Consider the following 20,926-nt stretch of genomic DNA (forward strand, 5'->3'; position numbering starts at 1 on the left):
AAGGAGATCCCATTTCTTAACAGAGATTAGAGGAATTTATTGCTTCATCTGGGACTTTGAGCTCATCTTCAAGTTGGCCTTACTAATTATCAACATAAATTCCTGCTTCCCTTATGAGATTGGTTTGCAACTGGAATTTGACAGAAGCTATAAGGAATGTTCTGAGAGACTACTCAGGATGAAAAATTGAAGAAAAAGCCCTAAAATACAGGGCAATTCCTAATGTGAAACTCTTAATGTGAGATATTACTCACTGTGAAATGTCTTTTGAAGCGTCTACTTTCATGCTCTTTATTTCACCATCTATTTTTATTCAAATTTTATTCTTAGCACAAACAATTTTCCCACAGTCCCTTCGAATTTATGTTAGCAGTGTCACACTGCACAGAAACACACCACTACCACTACTGCAGCATCTTGGCAATTTATCTTAACCATTGTCTGAGACAGCTTCTAAGCCACCTCCTACTATGCAGATCAAGACTTATGTTTCCAACAGATCTAGCCCCATCCAGAGATTTTTTGAGCTCCTCTGCATTGCTGTGAGAGGCATCACCAACCTAATCCCCTGACAGCATTTAATCCCTGAGTCATTCCTAGTGGAGAAACTTCGCATGCTTCATCTGCTGCAGAAGCATAGCTTCATTAAAAACAAGCAACTAATGCAAGTGTATAACATCATTGCTACTTGTAAAGTGTTTCATCAGCCTGGCTGTATTCTTTAAACCCTGGAGTCTCAGATCATGATGTTCCCAGCTCTCACAGTTGTATCAGATCATCACATGAGATTAAAAAAAAGTGGCAAACAAAACGTTTTTAATTTAAAACTCATCTGATTTAAAAAGAGAATGTTTTGATTCTGAATTTTACAGCACAACTGGCAGTATTTCAGATTTCACACACCAGTTATTGTAAAGCTTTCCTAATGTTTTTGCAAGTCTGTTTGCCTTGCTCTCACCAAACAGAGAGCACAAACCAAACCAAGACAAACCTAACCTCCCTCCTATTTAAGAGTAGCTGTTAACAGTCCCCAAGCACTCATTAACAATCTCTTTCAACCCCAAACTCAAATCTATGGGTCTAGGGCAGCTCGATAATACAGATAACCCCCTGCAGCCTTGTCAGGCAGGAGAGCTGGCACTAGTGAGCCAGTGGAAGGGAGCTCTGTCTTATCAACTAAAGGCTCACCTTTGTGACTAAGTAGGTTTTTACAGCCCTGCTACCACCATTAAGGAGGGATGGGAGAGGCACAGCCACAGTGTAAATGTATAGAATCAGGATTTTATTTCTGGCACTGCTCTTCCTTTAGGTTCCTATGTAGGTCTGTAGAAGAAAAATAGCTGACCTACAGAAATCACCATACCTGGGTTATACAGATGCCTCTTAAGTATCAACCTCACTAGTAAAACTTGGTCTGAAAAGAAAAAAGTGATTTGAAATATCCCTGTGGTTATTTTTGTCAATGTCTTATCACCACCAGAGGTGGTTCAAGCAGACTAGGGATCCACATACAGAGAGAAAAAAAAGAAAAGAAAAGAAAGAAAAAAAAAAGAAAAAGAAAAAGAAATATCTGTATTGGTTCTGTTAATATTTTGTAGGAAAGGATCTGGTAAGACCTACAGTCGTGGCTGGAAACTAGCTGGGTGATCTTCAGGACTTCCTGACCTGGGTTGCATTCAAGAAAATACAAAGCAGATGAGAAAAACCCATCATGTTTCAGCAAAAGCAAGCTGTATTATATTTACTCAGTGCAGGTGTAATGATTTGTTACTTAGAGAAAGCATTCATAGCTGCATGTTAAATCAAACCTCAAGGAAAACACTGTCTGTGTAACAACCATGAGAGCAGACAAGGCTTCCTCTTTCCAGATTTATCTGCAGCACAAACACTTTATGTTGGCTGGAGAGATGTTAACACTCATAAGAGAGACAATACCAATGTTCAGAAAAGAAAGATGGGAGTCAGGGTGCCTGTGTTATCTTTCCTGTTAAAGTTCACTGTTAAATCGGTGGGGTAACACTTAAAGAGCACTTAAAGACTTATTAGCCGTTTGTTATATATGTATATATATGTTATTTATGTGTATACACACAGAGATATATATAGATAGATAATATTTACATTATATACACGCATCTGCATGTAAATTTGAATATTAAATTATATATATATATACACGTATAAATGTAATAGTAAAAATAGTTTTAACCATTCCTAGAACTACAGAACTCAGTATTTGAAACCTGCTTTAGCTATAGAATTTCCTTCTGGTCACTGGAAAGTTTAGGGATTTCCCACCCTCTGACTGCAAAACTGGAAATTAGTGTCTTGGTTTTCACCTCATGTTGTTAGGATTATACATTTCCCAGTTAATGCTTAAACCTGAGATGTTTCATTATTGACTAAAGTTTGTGTTTTCAAGGATATAAAATGACAACTTTTCAGGCTCCCTCCATCACCCAAGCCTCCAGCACTGCCATGTATTACTGCCTGAATGTGAATTTTCTCCCTTTACACAATTTTTTACGTTGTTGGCACAAAAACTGCTGGCCCCTCAGACACTTAAAAGGAGAGACAAATGGAGAAGAACATAAGAAAACCAAGTTTTATTTAAGCAATTTTCTCAAATATGTAAGTTTAATGATAAAATCTAAATAATTAGCAAAATGTTGAGAAAATTGGTTAAAGAAGGCTGGATTCAGAAGAAACACTTTGGTACATCATAAAAGAGAGCTCATGGAAATTTTTCTGTGTTAAGAAAAATGCAATCTGAAATGAAAATGAAAAATCTGAATCACAAATTCAGATGCTTGGAGCTTCATTGTAAAAACCTTAGCAGTCCCCATAGGTTCCCAAATTCATTGAAGCACAGTTGTCTGTGTGGGAAATATAGAGAAAAGGAGACCATGCAGTGGAGGATGCCATCAGATCCTGCAGAGCAAACACATCAAACAGCCAGAAAAGTTAAAGCATCCTCTTTGACAAAGAAAAGGAAAAAAAAAGAAAATGAATTGTTCTACTCAATTCCATACAGTGTTTGAGGATTCAACTTGTAGAAAAAATAAAGCTAAATGTGGACAAGCTGAAAAAACCAGAACACTGTAAGAAGAAAAATAACCAAACTGCCCCCTCCTCCCAAAACCCCCCAACACAGAGAACAATTTTTCTTACGAGGGGGATAACAAAATAATTGTGCCTTGACCTTTTCCTCACCACTCAGACACAATAGCAATAGCTGCTATATATAAACCTTAGATGCTCTTCAGCTGTGTTCTACCAAAGCATATTTATTTTAACTCAGAAAGGCTAGTGGTAAAAGAAGTTGGGGGGATATTTTATTTACACAGTGATAAATTAACCTATGGATCGCTTCTCTAGGGGTAGCTCTAGGAATGACTAGGATGCAGAGGGATCCAGATGGACTTTTTGACTTCTTTTGTTAAAGCTTCCTCCATGGCATTTATTGGGCTTTTTCAAAGCTAAAAGGTTGGAGGACACAAAGCTTTATTCTCACATCTTAGTCTTGAGGCTAGAAAAGCTTCTGCATTCATGCCCTGGCAATGTTTGCCTCCAGTAAATCTGAAGTATGCTGGGCAGCTGTGGAAGGAGGGAGAAAAACAAAAAAGCCTTGTGTCTGAAACATTTGTGTTTGTGTGCATCCTACCCTGTACAGCTGGTCTGACTCAGCCCTAAGAAGATGCTGTGCAGCTGTTTCTCTGAAGCAATACCTGTGGGCAAACAACAGCAGAGTCCAACATCTATGTACATCTTCCTGATCTCCAGAGTTCATTTTGTCCCTGCTCTGTCATCTTTAATCATGAAGCATTAGGCTTTTTCTTACTGGATATTCATGCACATATGTTCAGAACTTACAGGGACAATCAGCCATTGTTCCAGTTTTCCTATTGATGTTTTTCTTGCAAATCAGAGCCCAGGGACTGGCCACAAGCCCAAATCCCATCTTTTCAAAACTGATTACTTCTTTGCTGGGACACCGTTTGCTCTGCTGCAATTGTCTAAGACTGGGTTTGGCTGGTGCAAACCTACTTCATCTCTTCTGGAAGTCAAGGCAGGATTTAGCCTATGTACTGCACAGCTCTGGCAAGCCAAAGCAGATGAAATGCCCCCGCTCTGGGGTAACTCTGCTGCTGACCAGAAAAAGTGGCCCCAAGTCCAAAGAAGCAGCTTGAAGAAGCTCACAGAAGGGGGATCTAGAGACTAAACCATCTCATTCCAGCTCTGATGAGCTCATTCAGCTGGAAAGGCAAACCAAAAACAAAATATGCATGCATTCCTGTCTGAATATGGGACCACAAGGCAGCTAGGCGCTGAGATAGCATGCAAACGGAAATAATTAAGTACTGGAACAGAATGTCAGAGATATCACTAGGAACTCTCAAAGGAAATTTTTGAGGAAAAATGAATGACTCTCCAATGCCCTGAGATTTGCTGTTCTAAAATAAAGAAACAATTCCCACAGAATAAATGGAGTTAACCCTAAGGTATAGTGGAATAATGGTAAAATATTTCCCATGCTATAAAGTTCCAAAGTGTCTAAGGTAATAAATTTTAAAATGGTTGAAATGTGGGGAAAGAAAGGCTTGTGGCAAACGAACTTTGGGAGGAAGAGCAGCAGAACCCAATTGGCTCCATGGCAGAAGATGGCCATGACCCCATTTCAAGCTGAAAGCCATATGACTCAGAAATACATGGAAATAAATGACCAAGTCATTAGGATCCCAGCAGGGCATGCAGCAGTCTCAAATGGCCCACTGATCTTGTCCACTGCTGGGAAGAGGTAAACACTGTGGCTGTGCCATGTTGTGCCTCCCTGCACCTTTCACACACAGGCATGTGCACACATATGCACATATGTGCACATTTTAATAGACACATGTCTATTAATAAACTCTAGGCATACTCTGCATTCCAGAGGTTTTTATGAAGATTCACATCAAAAGGGAAATAAGGATGAAACCTCACAGGAAGGTCATCACTGTGCATGAGTGGAGAATAGCAGGTGGGAACTGTTTTTGCCAGGCACACCTACAGAAAGCCCTTGCCTCTCCCCAACCCACATGGCAAGGTGAGAGACAAATAATAGAAGCTTCTTTTGCCTTTCCAAAGAACATTATAATAGCTTTTTTAGTGGGATTATGCCACAAGTTTTTGTACTTATAAGAATTGTTTTCCTAATGAGGCAAGAAAGGTCAAAAGAAATTAATAGCCAAGATAATGGTTATCAGTCTGATATAAATAAAGCAGTGTATAACGTTTGCAATACACTACAATCTACAACAGATAAAGGAGTCTAAAGCCAAATGAGAGTTTAAAAGGAAGCTGATATTTGAAGTACCTACTCTCTTCTTTTTTTAAGCAGACGACTGGGTGACATTTGCTGTTTGTAGCTGTTGCTGCTGCAGCCAGCGCCGCCGCTGAAGCCTAGACTAAGGACATCACTCACCCAGCACGGCTCAGCCTCTCCCATTGGATGGCTCAGATGAGATTCAGAAGCCTCATTCACATTCTCATACAATGGGGACCATGTTTTAATCCCCTGATACCACAGTGCCAGTAACCCCTGGGTAAGAGGTGTGCTATCAAGATCTCCCTTGCCCACATGGTTGCTTTTCTGTTCTTCCCAGCACTCCTCTTCATCTTAACACTGCAGACAGCTCCATCACTATGTGTTTGTCTTTGTAACTCTCCAGACACCTATATTGCTGTTTCGTGCATGTTTCAAGATGTCAGAGTGCCTCCTTCCTGATGTGATTGTGACACCAAAACACTTTCACTAGTTCTGCCTAAATTCCCGTGGGAACCTGTTTCAGTAAGGCACAAATCACGTGTGTATTAAGTTATATGCAACACACACAGACACACACTCCCCTAAGCCTCTTGTGAGGTGCCTCTGGGGCTTGAAGAAGCTGAAGGCAAGAGATGAAGCACTGCAAGGGGTAAATTTCAGGTGTGAGCTGTTCCAACTGATTAGGCACTATCCCAGGTGATGTGCTTTCATATTAGTCATCTTCAGGATCCTAATTTACTTCCATTAATGTCATAGGAGCTAAACTTTGCATTCCAAGCAAAGAGCTAGACAACTAGAAATGTAAATGCCACAGGATCTGATTTTCATTGCTGAAGTTCCTTGTGGGAGCTTGGTCTCACAAGCTGCGTTTTAGTGAAAGGGGTCTGAAGTGCCAGTATAATTTCTATCACTTTTCAAAACCTTAGCTCTCCACTAGTCCTATGAGTTTTTAAACCATCTGGCAAAATCAGTGATGTACATATATGACCTGGTTTCAGCTGGGATAGAGTAGTTGGTACTTCTCAATAGTTGGTGTGTGCGGTGTTTTTGGATTTAGTATGAGAATAATGTTGATAACCCACCGATGTTGTGGGGTTTTTTATTAAACTGCTCTTATCTCAACCTACAAGTTTTAGTTTTGATTCTCCTCCCCATTCCACTGGGCTAGGAGTGGAGGAGGTGAGCGAGTGGCTGTGTGGTACTTAATTGCCAGCTGGGCTTAAACCGTAACAACATACCAGCATAATTTTTGCTTTAACTGGTTTAGCTCATTTCCTTAAAGATATTAAATCTCTTGCACAAGCACCTCTCTTCTCTGATGAATATTTTTCCACAGTAAATAATTCATTCTCTGTTGTGCACACTTCCAGGCTCCTCTTAGACATGTTCTCTGGGTTGGATTCAAGGGTTTTCCTTCTATTTCAGTCCCGAGCTTAGGATGATGAAATGTTTCCAATAATCACAAGATGCCTTTTCTTTTTTTTTTTTGACACATGTTTATTTCCAACAGTAGTGTGAGATACAGTAGAATACATGTGGGAACCAGATAATCATGTATTATTATTTTATAGTGTATTTTTCAGTAGATTATTCCAAATATTATACACGGAAATTTTAAGTCCTATTACATTAGTTCTGATATCATGGTGACTAAGCATTTAAACAATAAGCAGTCTTGTGGAAAAATCCATGTACACAGTTTGTTTTACCTCATTTGTCCTGAATTTCAGACTGCAACAGGGTGACTTAGATCATATAAGTGGGTAGCAAATCCTTCAGTCTATATTTACATATTGTCTACTTAGAAAGTCCTTGAAAAACTCAGTTACACACAGGCTGAATTGAGATACAAAAAATTGTGCATGGTGTTTTCACCTCTCACCTTGAATAGAAAGACTCACAATGTAAATTCTCACATATTTTAATTAGATTAAAATATTGGATGGTGTATAATATCCTGAAGGTGTTACACAGACAGCAGATAAGATGTTTCAGAGCACAGCAGCAACTGCTCTGCCATCAAGTACTAGAAAGGCAGATGGCCACCTAGATTTCTAAGCACATACTATGGCAATTTTTAATAATCAGAAATAGAGCACATTTTGAAAATCTGATATGCAAATACACGTGACAAGCCTAAACACTGCGTGAGATGAATCTCACTCCTTCACTTCCACTGAAAGGTGGATCACTTCAACAGAAGGGTTATGATGAGAACTTGTATGCTGTAGGGTTTCTTTTTATTTTTTTTCCTGAGAATAGTTAGAATTTGGGTGATGAACTCCACAGAGTACACACAATCGAAAAGGTATCTGTGTGCTTCAATGGAATCACCCTTAGCTTCCATGCTTTATTTTCTGAAACCCAGGGACTTAATATTATGAAGGTGATTGTTAAAGTGCAAATACAGCATTGAAAACAATTGTGCCATCATGGAGGAGTGAGACTCATCCAATTTTTTGGGGCCCCAAAATGATGACAGACCTGGCAGACTTCCTGTGACAACAAAAAACCATTTCCCACCAAAAGCAAGAAAAGTTTTAAGAGGACATCAAGTATGTTATGAGGTGCAATATAGAGCTGAAGAGCTTTAGAACACAAATCTCACTCAAATAGGATCAAAGTACATATCTTAAAAAAATACTAAAGCAAAAGTATTTCAAATCCATAAAAAGGTCATGCTAGTCTATTATTTAATCAAATGTGACTATTGTACAGTGATGACACCATTGCAAAACAGCTTAGAGGAGCACATATCCCTGTGCTAAACCAAGTCCTAATAGATGCTGAAGACTGATGTTCCCTTATATGAATGATCTCTTGTGGTGGGGCAGAACTGCCTGTGATTACAGCCACGCTTGAGGATTTACTTTAGGGTGGGTCATAAACCTCAAGTTGAATACATCTTCTTCCAAAATTAAGTATCTTGCTGAAAGCCTCTGATTTTAGAAAAAACACAGTGAAGTCTGTGAGAGAAGCCATCGGGCCCCAAAAAAGCTCAGAATCATTGCCACTGTAGTCGATGACAAATTCCCCCATGAGTCTCAGTCTGTGGGATCAGGAGCAGACCTACCACACACTGCTTTCTGGCTAATGTCTAATGGCATGGCATCAACCTTTATTGTCTGGTGGTCTCTATTTTAGCTTCCCTTTTCTTCCCTGATCTTTTCAGAAGTCTCAGATCTTATCCTCAATAAGGAGTTCTGCTGGTTCTGGGACTGGTTCTGAGTGTTTGCCACACTTCATTAATACAAAGTGTTTCAGGAAAAAGATCCTCCTAACAGAGGTGGCTGGTGCTATGCTCACATTTATGCTCACCTCAGCAGCAGAATCAGGCTGGGTGAGGAAAGCACACATCAAACCATTTGTGTAAAGGACCCTTAAGCATAAAACAAATCACAGCTTCCTACTTAAATAACACAGTAACATGCAAAATTCACAAAGTAAGGGGTGTCTTTAAATACAAAAAAAGCAAACCTTTGCTTAAAAATCCACCAATTCTACGTGTATTACTCTTTACCTTTTCAAGCCATGCCAAAGGTTTAACCAAAGCGTCCACTTAACAAATACAGGATTGGAACTATATATTAAAAATAATGCCCAACTAAGTGCCTAGACAAATCTCCCAACAAGTTTTGATCTTTCTCACTGAATCTCTTTATCATGGTATTTATCCATCTGAGCAGAGGTCTAACACCATGCCTGTGTTGCCCTTCCTTGGGAGATTTAGTCCTTGCTGTGGGAAGGAGCTCTTATCTGCAGATTTGTCTATTGCAGGCCCCCAGCCATGCTCCTGCCCTTGAACTGTGATGCTGCCACTGTTGAGGCACAGCCAAGGACAGATATCAGCTGTTTCACCAGACTCCTGCTGCAACGCTGCAACAGGTACGTGACAGGGAGCGTCTGGTGGGAGGGCTCATGTGTCAGGAGTGGGGCTGTCCCTGGGTGACACGAGGAAGCCCTGTTCTGTGCCCCTGTGCGCTACCTGCTGTGCCTGGGTGCAGCAGGGGAGAGGTCATGGTCCATCTGCCAATGCATGAAGGAGTCATGAATCTCATGCTCAGTGCAGGGAACTTGTGCCACAGTAACAGGGTTTAAGACAAAAAGAATGTGAAACTTGAAAAAGGACATGCTGGGATTATACAGTGCTGCAAGCTGGGATACTGGAACTGCCATTGGATCATAGTGCATAGATTGGAGGGCTGTAGTGGTTTATTATCTCATTAGAAACATCTAATTCCCTGTAATAAAGGTTGCATGTAGAGTATGTCAAAGAACAGACGAGGCTAATAGAGCCCACAGTCAGGACTAATACTTTTTTCCCTCTCATTGCAAAATAAGCAGGGGTAGATTTTCAATTTAAAAATAAAAACTACATAATTACAGTAATAATACCATGCTCCTGACTGCTCTGCAGCTGCATATTGTAAAACTCAAAGCCACTGATCAGAAACAAAAGCAGTAAGTCAGTAACAGCTTTACAGAAATGTTCTGCTGGGGTGATTATGTCTTGCAAAATACTTCTATAGGGGAAAGACTGTTTATCAAACATATTTCATGTCCTTTTCCCCCTAAAACACCCTGCAAGCACTTGAACCTTTTTCTAACAACAGATAAAGAAACCTTTGCCAGAGGTGTAGTTTATGACTATATGAACACTGGAACAAGCAGGGATGCTGTTCAAATAGTTAGGCATCAGTTACAACAAAAAGCCAGAAGCAGTCATATTTTTATCACCTGTTATAAAAAAATATTTCTCAATCAGTGTCTCAATACAGTTAAAAGTTGAAAGTCCTCTACATTACTAATAAATTAAAAAAACCCTATCTCAAACCATCTCATAAGAAAATAGGTAAGTAATTTAAACCTTTAGTTTACATAAATTAGCACAGAAATGTGTATTCAAACAAGTGCACTGAAAACAGATATGCCTTCTTTTCTTCTGATATCTCTTATTTGAGTTATTAAGTAACAGGAAAGCCTTTATATTCTTTGCATGACCTTGAGAGTCTGCTAACACTAAATGGTCAATAGTCAAACCCCAGGAGAATGTTTCACCAGATAGACAATGACAAGAGGGAGCATGAAGTACTATCAACTGTTTTGCAGCCTTATTACTGTACAATTCAACATTCCATTTCAGCACATTTACTCTTGGGGATGAAGGTAATGTATTTATACGGCAAATCACGTGAGTGAAATTTGATGGGTTGACAGAATATTTTTTAAAAGCCTGTTAAAGTATCATTTTTTCAGAGGTAGTTTGCAAGGCAGTAGTGATGTACATGAGTGGAAACAATACTCCTTTGCTTGACTGTGGATAAAACTCTTAAATAGTGCTGGTGCTGTCTCTGAACCTCGCAGAGAACGCTTTGTGGGTAAGATGTTATAATCAGAGCTGACAACAGCCAATTAAGTGTCAGAAGAACAATCTGATAAGTAGGTCTTCATGTCTATAGGCATTTCCTGATATGTCTTAACTGTCAATCTGAATGCTACACATCTCTATCTTCATCTCATTATTGACTGATTTATTAAAGGAGAATGCTTTCATCTCTTTTTTTGACTTTGGGGTTGCTCCAGAAGGAAGTAAAGGAAAATACTAGGAACAAGTCTAAATTTGGAATAATAGATGGGGAATCCTAATTATAGCAAAGTCCTAATCTTCCAACTGAGCAGGCATATGGTTTGGTGACACCACTCCATGCAGCTGCCCACACCATACCTTTCAAGAAGTGGAAGATGCTCAGTCTAGAGGAGATCTGTTTCTTTAATGGGTGGAAGGATATCTGTGGACGTGCTAGCAGGCTGCTCTCTGCTTTCAGTGCTCCTTGCTAGTCATACGGAAGACAACACCTCGCTGGATGGATCTCTTCCCTTCTTGTCCTCGCCCCTGTCAATATCAATCACATGAACTATGCCAGGCTTCAGGATCAGGTCATCGGTCTCTACGTGGCTCCTGTTGTCGTCCACCTCGATGTACTTCCCCTTGGAAGGCTGGGTGGCCTTACCGAAGACGTCTTTGAAGCGGCGCTTGAGTTCAACGTCTGGGCAATAGACGTACTCATACAGAGCACCCGCAAGGACTGCTCCGATTATCGGTCCCACCCAGTACACCTGCAAAAAAAGAGGTGGGAAAAACCCCAGGCATTAAACTTTTAAATTAGCAGCAGTAAGGAGATTGACAAGCAGGCCCACTTCTTCAAAGTGAAATAATTTTGTCAAGTTTTATAGATCTATCTATTTACAGGAGGCCTCCTCTAAACTTTTCGTCGCTCATTGACAGCTGTACATCACAAATACTGACTGTTTGCAAGAAGACACACAAAGGAAACACTAACCTAGAAAAGTGATTTTCTTTCTACATTTTGAACCAAGATGAAAATGAACTTTCAAGGAAACAAAACCCTTCCTAGTGTACACACAAACAGTTCTGCTTTGGTATTTCAGACTCATGTTTCCAAAATACTTTGAATTTGGCATTGAATCCTACAGAATACAACAGGCAGTCAACCACAACAGGCAGTCTGATAATCTAATTTGAATAAGCAAATAAAATGGACATAACACAGCTTTGTAGGTACCTATCTATTTCATCATGGCAGGCAGCACTGCAGTAACATTAATAGGTGCCAAAGCCCACAGGCTCCTGTCAATGGCATGCCAATGTCACTGCTCTGGAGGAGGAGAAAAGGCTGTCTTTCCAAGTGGCCAGGACAGTAACTAAGCTTCTCCTGCTAGTTTCTCCATGGTACATTTGTTTATTGTTTATAGCTTTAGTTATAAATTACAGGCTTCCTCAGAGTATGGATAATTAATCTTGTGAAAAACTACAGCAGTTTTTCATATGAGCAAGCCTTCACTGATAACTGGGTAAATCTGCCTCAATAGGATAACTCTTGGGAACAAAGTTACACATGGTATCATGTTTGCAGAATTGAAGCCTTAGGCCCTGAAGACAATGCTATTTCTATTATTAGCTGCAGCGGGAGCAATGTGGGCTTCATACTTTAAAAATCAAGAAAATCCTTATATGCACTGTAATACGCAACTCTTCCAGTTAGCACTGAAAGTGTCCCTAGAAGTGATTTCCCTGTCTATAATTAGGTGAGGCTGAGCAGTGATCCATCTCTCCCTTATAAAATGTGAATTGTTTTTTTGTAAGTTGGGTTGTGGGATGCTATAAAAATTTACTGCATCATTCATAGCCTGTTTATAACATTGTTTCCTGCACAACTGCTCCTGGCTAAGCTGACACTTTTAACTGAAGCAGGTAACATCTGGCCTGGTCTGCAAATTCCAGACTGCAACTCCTTCATCTCTCACAGCAGGCAATTGCCAAGGCAGGTTCTCCCCCAGGAGCCAGATCACAGTGGGTCCCTGTTCTCATTTTATACATCTGCCCCAGTTTGCTGCAGAACCAGGTGAAACGTGAAGTTGACAGAATTACTTCCATAACTCCTCACCAGCATGACCAGCAGGGTTTGCAATCTGCCTTGGAGGATTTTTCTTTCCAGCAGTTCAGTTCTTTCAGTCTCACTGTGTTTCTTTGTTTTTGTTTTGAACTTTCCATATGATTTCCTTTCTACTGCAGCTACTACCTCTACCAAATGGCCCCTGAATAGTAAGGTACTATTCCAACATGCTGCATGCTGCACTGCAGTCTCAGGTGGGGAGCATGATGATGCCTAAGCTTGGGGCAGGTCAGGGCCTGTCTTCCTCGGGGATGGTCACCATGGCATGTGACAGGAGAGAGAACGGAAAGCGAATGATGTATAAGAAGTCCTGATCACTGTTTGTCGCGATGGTGAAGGAAGTATGAAAGGAGAGTTACCCATTGGTTTTCCCATCTGCCCATAATGACAGCAGGTCCAAATGATCGAGCTGGGTTCATACTGGCACCGGTGTAATTGATCTAAAGCAGAGAGAAAATGTTGCCTGTTATTAAAGTCTGGAAGGCAGTGATTTGATTTCTATGGGACACCCTGGTTTTGTATGGCTCCTCCTCTTTACAGCAGCTATCATCACTCTCCTGAGCCTTAACACAGTGTTAACAAAGTCATCACATGAACAGCCAGAAAATTCTGGTGCAACACCCTACCCAAGGGGACACTCCTGAGACGCCAAAGGGCTTTGGCATGGATCCATATAGAATACAGCAGCTATATAGCTGTAACTGCTCTAAAGGTCACAAAAGTTTCCATTTACTTCTGAAGTAGTCATAAAGAGTAAAGGGATCTATTTTTTAAAGAGAAACCATTAACTTACAGCAAATAAATGTCCAATTGCAACAGAAAATCCAATTGCTAAAGCTACTGAACCAGTGACATCACTTCGTTTTGAATCACAGCTAGCAAAAATAGTAAAAACCAGCTGGAATGTAATTATCAACTCCACCAGGAGACCATGCCCAGCAGAAAGATCTCTGTGTACCTGGAAGAAGGGAAAGAAACACCAGAAATGAAGAAAAGGTGATTTTGTAAATCAGAAAACCATCACATACATAAATTGTATTTCAATGAATGGTATTTTTAAATACTACAAAATGAAAGTCAGCAGTGAACTTTTAGAGGTACAGATTCCCCCCTCTTCACTCTTCTCCCTTTATTTTTTTTTTAATTTAAAATGGTTTTTTATTTTGAGAACCATGGAAAATCCCTGCTGGACTGAGAATAGAAGGCTTAACAGTAATATCCAACTGTAACTTCAAAGTTGGACTGCAGAAGTGTAGTTTATTTTTACACAGGGATTTGCAAATGCTGCACTTCCCTTTCACCATTTTTTTCCTTGGGAGCACTGTAATTTACTATTCAATTATAAATTCATTAATTAGCTCTGACTTAATTAATTTAAATTTCAATTAAAAATTAAGCAGTGTGTGGCTCAAGTGCATTTTTAATAAGTCCTGCAACAGGGCTAACTGATGGCATTCCTTATTAGTTTAGAACAAAGCTGAAATCTAAGCCACAATCTATTTCAAAAGTATGTCATTTTAAATTGATGTTTTTTCAATCCCTATCATAATAGCATGGAATTAATTTCCCCCCTCCCCAGACCATATAAAAATGGCATTTCATGCATATATTATTTAAATTTTGTATGTAAATTAACACTACCTGCTGTCATCAGATTTGGGGAAGTTCTAGGAAAGAGAGCTTCTACGAAAAGAACAGCTAGAGCTGTTACACTGCATAAACCCATCCTAAGGAGAGCTTTAAGCCCTGTCTAGATGTTGCAAATAAACCAGCAAGCTGTTAAAAATCTGTACCTGAGCTCTCCCCATTCTGTGTGGCACTGATTCTGTTTTCTCGGGGTCTAAGCTAGCCTAGCTCAAGAGGCAGAGGAGAAGTGATTACCGCAGTGACTCCCAGGCCTCCCACCACGCTGGGTGGTGTGACAAGGTAAAGGATGCCTGCGCCCACGATGGCTCCCAGGCACTGGGCAAGAATGTAGAAGACGGACTTGGCCAGGCTGATCTTCCTCGTGCAGACCATTGCCACGGTCACAGCAGGGTTGATGTGGCCTCCGCTGATGTGTCCAAAGCACTGCACCATGGTGGCAATGCTGAGTCCAAAGCAGAGGGAGATAAGGACCATGTCTACAGGCAGGGGCTTCTCTGCTCCACCCCAGTTGATCGTGGAGCCGAGGCTGAGGAGGACAAAAATGAGCATGGCCAAAAATTCTGCCGAAACGGCTTTCCAGAAGGGCTGAGTCCAGACTCCTTTAAACGCCACCATAATTCTCTCACACTTACAGAGACGTCCACACTTACTGAAAAGGAAAGCAAATCTTCATCAGAAATCACCAAATACACCTTATGCTCTCCTGTTAGGGGTTGCTCTTCAGCAGACTTCAGAGAGAAGGCAGCAACACTGAGTATCCTTGGGCTGGGACAACCACAGGCTACACTCTTGGAGCAGACTGTCCTTAAAACATGCCCAACACTGGAATGTCTGCAGGACACAGGGCAATTAATAACTCCTTGTGGTAGCTCTGTATAATTTCAGCTCCCAAAAAGCCACGTCTGTGTATTTTGAATGATTATTAAACAAAGTGTATTCTTCTATGCTAGCTGGCCTCTGATTTAGAAGCTGTATAGATCTACCACTTCCAGTGGCCTGTTGATCATTATGTTCATTAAATCAGTGAGTATCCTCTTTTTCTATGCAAATCTGTATTTTTCACAAAGCAGGTAAGATAATTCAGTAAAAAGCAGTGTCTTAGTCAAAGCCTAGTGGTTTTGATGACAGCATTGTATTGAGGAGTTGCCCTGGGAGCTAGAAGAGAAAGTTTATTTGCTTGAACACTCACACAGACCAATATTTCAATTTATATTTATGCAAAGAGCAGTTTCTTCACTGTGGATATTGGGTGAAAATTGAATTCAGGCAGGAGAATAGATGCAATCCTACATTCTGACCTTTAAATCAATCATGTAATCAATAAAGTACTTTTTTTTGGGCTAAAGGCATTGGATTGAGCCGGGGAATAGAGCAATATTTTCTGTATGTGTGGTGTGTAAAACTCTGCACGGCAAAGAAAGAAGTGTCTTGGCTTTTCTTCCTGTCTGGAGATGTTATTTATTAGTCTACACTGCCTTCCTGATGAGTTACAATTTTGCTAGATGTTCAGATACCTATGAAAGTGGGTCACCAAAGAAAAGTTATTTGTGGTATTAATAAATTAGGAGAAAAAGCCAAAAGGGAAGCATTTTAATTAGTTTCTAAGGAATGCTAAAAAGATTATTCTCTAAAAACAAAAGCAAGAAACATCCAACACATCCAAATAGCAGAAAACAAAAGGAAGACTATTCAGCTGCTACATTTGGGAACAGAATTTCAAGTGGAAGATGGATGAATTTATGCTCAGTTATCTAAGGTAACTGAGCTACAATGCATATTTAATACCAGTTACATCAGAAAGAAGCATAAAAGGCATGTCTGCCCTTTTCAAGTCATTGCAAGAGGAATGGCCCATGAATTTCTTAACAGTTCCAGCGAGTTAGGGAAAAGCAATTTAATGCTGTGACTGGAGCAAATAAGTTGTTTCCCTGACTCATTTCCTATGCTAATTTACTCTGTATTTTGGATAGGCCTTTTGAGCTCTATCTCAGTTCTCTAGAATCTCAGATGAGAACAAGAATTACATTCTCTCCTAAAAACGGCTCTTGTAAAGTGCTTGTGAAGTGATCTGAGACACTTGGGAGGGTTTTTTTTCTACTAGAGAAGTGAAGCCAGAACCTCAAAAGAGAATAAAGTAATGCCCCAAATCTTCTGATTTTAGGTCGAACTCAAGACAAATGGAAAGATGTTTTTGTAAGATCTCATATTAACAGTCAGTTAATGACCAACCATTTTTGTACAAAATGAACCCAAAATCATTGCCTCCCTCAAAGCTGAAGCTCACAGGTATTTGGCTGTTCTTACCTTTGAACCCTATGCCCAGAATCACACTGAAACTTAAAGGCTTGCCTCTGATACTCTTACTGCACCCTCACTAATAACTTATCTTAGTGACCTGAGTAAGACAGAGGTGCTATACCCATACTGAGGAAAGCTCATTTTCCCAGTTCCCTGGGCATGTTCCAGGTGAAGATAGAGATGACACATATAGTGAAGTCCATGGAAGAGAAACCTGGGTGCACAGACAAGGGAAGCAGCACTTATCTACTCTTTTATCCCTCAGCTCAGCTGGGATGCAACCTGGATTTCCCTGGTGCAAGCCCTGGTGTTATATTCAAGAGTTTCGAAAAATTTCCGACCACCAAGGGCACTATGAGGGGAATGAAGGCTTATAGAAGCGTGGTGACTCCTGATGTTTTTGTTCAAGTGTGCCTGACCATCTCTTTCTGTACTCAGAGAATAGTGAGATCAGCAAATTAATTACCCACCTTCATCCCGGAAAGTGGGCAGAAAAAGGTGTATTTTGCATTAAGATCATGCAGTTGGCTCCTCACTAGTCATGGAATATCTTGGAAAATCACCTTAAGAGTGAGTGTGTGTGCACATGCATGTGGAAGATCACACCTTCTACTGGACTGCTGGTGGGCCTGACTGGAAGGAGGCTACCACTTATGAAGGACAGATCTCATATTGTTTCTCCTGCTGAGACCACATCCAGTCAATTCCATCAATTTTATCTGCAGCCCTGAAAATGCAAAAATGCTACTTGCAAGCCAAAAGCTTCAAACACAGAAGCTGGCTCATCAACATAAATTTTTGCTTTTCTAGAACATCATGCTACATAGAACTCCATCAGCCATATTGACAATTAATGATCTAAACATCTATTTTTAATCCATGCATGTTTTTTTGAAGCAGTCTGTTTTTCTGTGATTTCAACACCAAGCAAAATGCCCAGCTGTTAGAGTCAAATTTTTCTTTCAAACTGCACACCTTTCCTCCCTACAGCGAAACCCCCCATGAATGTTAATAAAAGCTTAATACTGTGTTTGAGCCCTGAGTTCAGGTTTTCACTTAAATCCAAAGGCAATCAGCAACTTAGAAATCAAAACCGTCTTGAACATGCACTATTAAGTTCAGCATGCAGTTAAATTTAAAGGCTGGAGATGAGAGAGAGTGATGGCTGTAACAGGTCTGAAACTAAAATGGGACCTCTCAGCAGCTAAGATTTGCCATCAAAGCTGCAAAAAAGTTTTTCTTGGAGTAGTTGTTGTTCATGATTTCCTTAGATAAATCCAAAATACAACAGAAACACACTTTCCTGTTATGGTCACACATTAATTTCACATGTGGCCACACTTGAAATTCTCTGGTCTGGACTACAAGATTACACAATAAATTGTGTCTGATAGGATGCAAGGTGGGTTTTGCAGATCACGTTGCCAGCAGGGCTTCAGGCATGGTTATGGCTTCAAAGGCATAACAATATAAATCATAACAACGGCTTTGGTACAAAAGTCAAACAATATTTTAAAAATTCTTCGTTTTCGAGCTAATATAATTTCAAGGAGCAGAGCACGCATCCCGGACGCAGGCTTGCGGCCAGCCACTCCGCACGACACTGCTGTCACCCACGAGTTCTGTGCGTGCAGTGGCTATTTACAGCGGCATCTCCGCAGCCACCTCCCACACTGCCCGACCTGAGCTGGCACCGCCGGCTCGAGCTCGAATGCACATCGGGCACCTGCCGGCCAGCTTTGAGGGGGGAGTGCGACAGGCCACTGTTGCAAAACAAATGCACTGTCGCAGGGCTTGCTTGTAACCATTTTGCCTCATTTTCCAAAACGATGTTTAATGAGCGACTGGCATGGATGGCTACAGGAGGTGGGGAGCATCGTGAGCTCAGTACCGCAACTTTTTAGCTGTGCGATGCCTGGGCTTTCTGCACACACGACTCTCCATTGCAGTACCGCAAGTGGACAACAGAACAAAGTTTTAACATGCGGAAAGAGAGAGGGCGTTTTCTTCTCTCTGTACCCTTCGCACCTCTGATGTTAAAACCCCAGAGCGACCGACAGGCACCCTTAGTGCCTTCGGGAAGGGGCAGCCGCTGCCTGGTTGCCCTCTCTGGGTGCAAAACGCAGGAGAGAGGCAACAACTCGGAGCCCCACACCTGGCTGCGCACTTCTGCCGGCGCCGGGCAGTCCCCTCCCGCGGCCGCGCAGCCCCCTCGCCGAAGCGTTCCCATCAAGTCATCTTTGGTCTGGGGGGCTGTCCCCGCCCGCCTGTCTGTCTCCTGCCTGTCTCCTGCCTGTCTCCTGCCTGTCTCCTGCCTGCCGCCTGCCTTTCCTCCCTCCCTCCCTCGCTCCGCGCCCCGCGCAGGGCCGCGCACTCACCCGCGGCGCGGAGCGGCCGCTCCGTCGCTCATGCCTCCCCGGCGGGCGCGGGTGAGCGGCGGGGCCGGGGCGGGGGCCGGGGCCGGGGCCGGGGCCGGGGCCGGGGCCGGGGCCGGGGCCGGGGCGGGGGCGGGACGGCTCCCGAGCGTGCGGCGGCCGCGCCGCGCTCCCCTACCTGGTGCGGCGGGCGGGCGGGCGGCGCTCGGGGCACGGCCGCCGGAGCACCGGCTGCGGGTCGGCTGCGGTCATGTGCCCCTGCAGAGCAGCGCGGGGGCGTCGCGGCTGCCGGGCAAAGGGAAGCGGCCAGGCACGGGGCGAGCGCGCTGTGCTCCTGCGGCGCGGGGCCGCCCCGCAATGCGAAGGACTCAAAGGCTCCTCAGTTTCTTCTCTGCCATTCGCTGTATTGAAGGGAAAAAAGCCCTAGTAGCTCTGCGGCCAGGGAGTCTTATCCATCTAAAATGCCTGTTAGTACCGTACTATAACTCTACTGGTTACAAAATCATAGAATCATAGAATATCCTGAGTTGGAAGGGACCCACTAGGATGGAGTCCAACTCCTGACTCTGCACAAGACAACCCCAAGAATCACACCATGTGCCCGAGAGCATTGACCAAACATCTCTTTAGCGCTGGTGCTGTGAGCACTTCCCTGGTGAGCCTGTTCCACTGCCAAACCACCCTCTCCGGGAAGAACCTCTTCCCAGTATGCAGCCTAAACATCCCCTGGCACAGCTTCATGCTGTTCCCTCGGGTGCTATCACTGGTCACCATAGGGAAGCAATCAGTACCCGTGTCTCTGCTGCCGCTCATGAAGAAGCTCGAGACTGTGATGAGGTGTCCCCTCAGTCTCCTCCAGGCTGAACAAGCCAAGTGACCCCAGCCACTCTGCATATGGCTTCCCCTCTAGACCCTCCACTATCTTTGTAGCCCTCCCTTGGATGTTTTCTAATAGCTTTATATAATTCTTATATTGTGTTTTGTTTGCTGAAGTTGCTAAATTCAATGAAGTTTTGCCTAGTGTGGAATGTCACTGGAAAATAGTGTTTAAATTAGACCATGATGCTCTCTGTTGAGGAAATTCACATGGTCATTTCTCAGTGCCTCTACAGCATGAAAACAATCCAATAAAAAACAGCCTTTCATGTAATAAGAAAAAACACAAAGTTGCCTAAGGCCCTAGGCACAGCTATTTCATTAGAGAATGCATAGAAACTGTCACTTGAAGAAGACATGGGTGAGAATGGAACAAAGTATATAGAAAATCCGGCTCAGACCTCTGCATGCAGTGGAAGAATCTGTGCATAATTTATATAGAAAACATTTTAAGGAACATGTTCAAGTGTAAAATGAGGTTAAACTAAAGATATAGCCATGCATCCATGCAGCAACAGTGAAAAATCAAATTTTGGCATGATCAGCCAGCCTACACAAGACACATTGTACCAGATAATCCTAACCATGAGTAAACAGTGTCAGATCTGAAGAACTGCTCTGGGAAACCATGAACAGAAAGTCCTTCTGGGCTTCTGCTAGGAGATTATAGACAATAATTTACAACAGTGAAAAGCAAGTATAATGTATAACACTATCAATTAAGGATGCCCTAGACGAATTTGTAGACACAGCAATAAAAAAGTCATGTCCATATATTAAATGCTTACCAGTAACAGTTTATGGCAAATACAGGTTATTATAACCTACAAATGTAGGTGTTTCTCTCAGTTTTGCCTGCTCCTCCTCTAAAGCCAAAAAGGATACCCAAAGACACAATTTGATGGCAAAAGAGAAACTGCAGGCTTGATGCTTGCTTTTTTTGTTTT

General features: G+C 42.0%; 1 protein-coding gene across 4 annotated transcripts; it reads right to left on the reverse strand.

The window, feature by feature from the left end:
• Positions 1–6,895: 6,895 nt before the first annotated feature.
• Positions 6,896–19,799, reverse strand: AQP4 (aquaporin 4). Of its 4 annotated transcripts, none has more exons than XM_032124066.1 (5): positions 19,282–19,791; positions 14,665–15,079; positions 13,577–13,741; positions 13,143–13,223; positions 6,896–11,425 (listed from the first exon to the last, which is right to left on the reverse strand). In XM_032124066.1, exons 1-5 carry the CDS (start codon positions 19,353–19,355, stop codon positions 11,147–11,149), a joined length of 1,014 nt encoding a protein of 337 aa, XP_031979957.1. In that variant the 5' UTR covers positions 19,356–19,791; the 3' UTR covers positions 6,896–11,146. The 4 variants fall into 4 exon arrangements, with proteins under 4 accessions (XP_031979957.1, XP_031979968.1, XP_031979972.1 ...); XM_032124077.1 differs by lacking the exon at positions 19,282–19,791 and adding an exon at positions 19,107–19,186; XM_032124081.1 differs by lacking the exon at positions 13,577–13,741 and having other exon boundaries at positions 19,282–19,799.
• Between the last annotated feature and the right edge of the window lie 1,127 nt (positions 19,800–20,926).

This window comes from Corvus moneduloides, chromosome 1, assembly GCF_009650955.1.
Source record: "Corvus moneduloides isolate bCorMon1 chromosome 1, bCorMon1.pri, whole genome shotgun sequence".
Taxonomy (NCBI): domain Eukaryota; kingdom Metazoa; phylum Chordata; class Aves; order Passeriformes; family Corvidae; genus Corvus; species Corvus moneduloides.

Bases quoted from the DNA above. Each gene is read 5' to 3' on its own strand.
- AQP4 (XM_032124066.1), bottom strand. From the start codon at position 19,355: ATGACCGCAGCCGACCCGCAGCCGGTGCTCCGGCGGCCGTGCCCCGAG. The intron at 13,742-14,664 runs GTAATCACTTCT...CCCTTCTTCCAG, and splicing joins GAGGCCTGGGAGTCACTGCG to GTACACAGAGATCTTTCTGC. The intron at 11,426-13,142 runs GTAACTCTCCTT...CTTTTTTTGCAG, and splicing joins GCAGATGGGAAAACCAATGG to GTGTACTGGGTGGGACCGAT.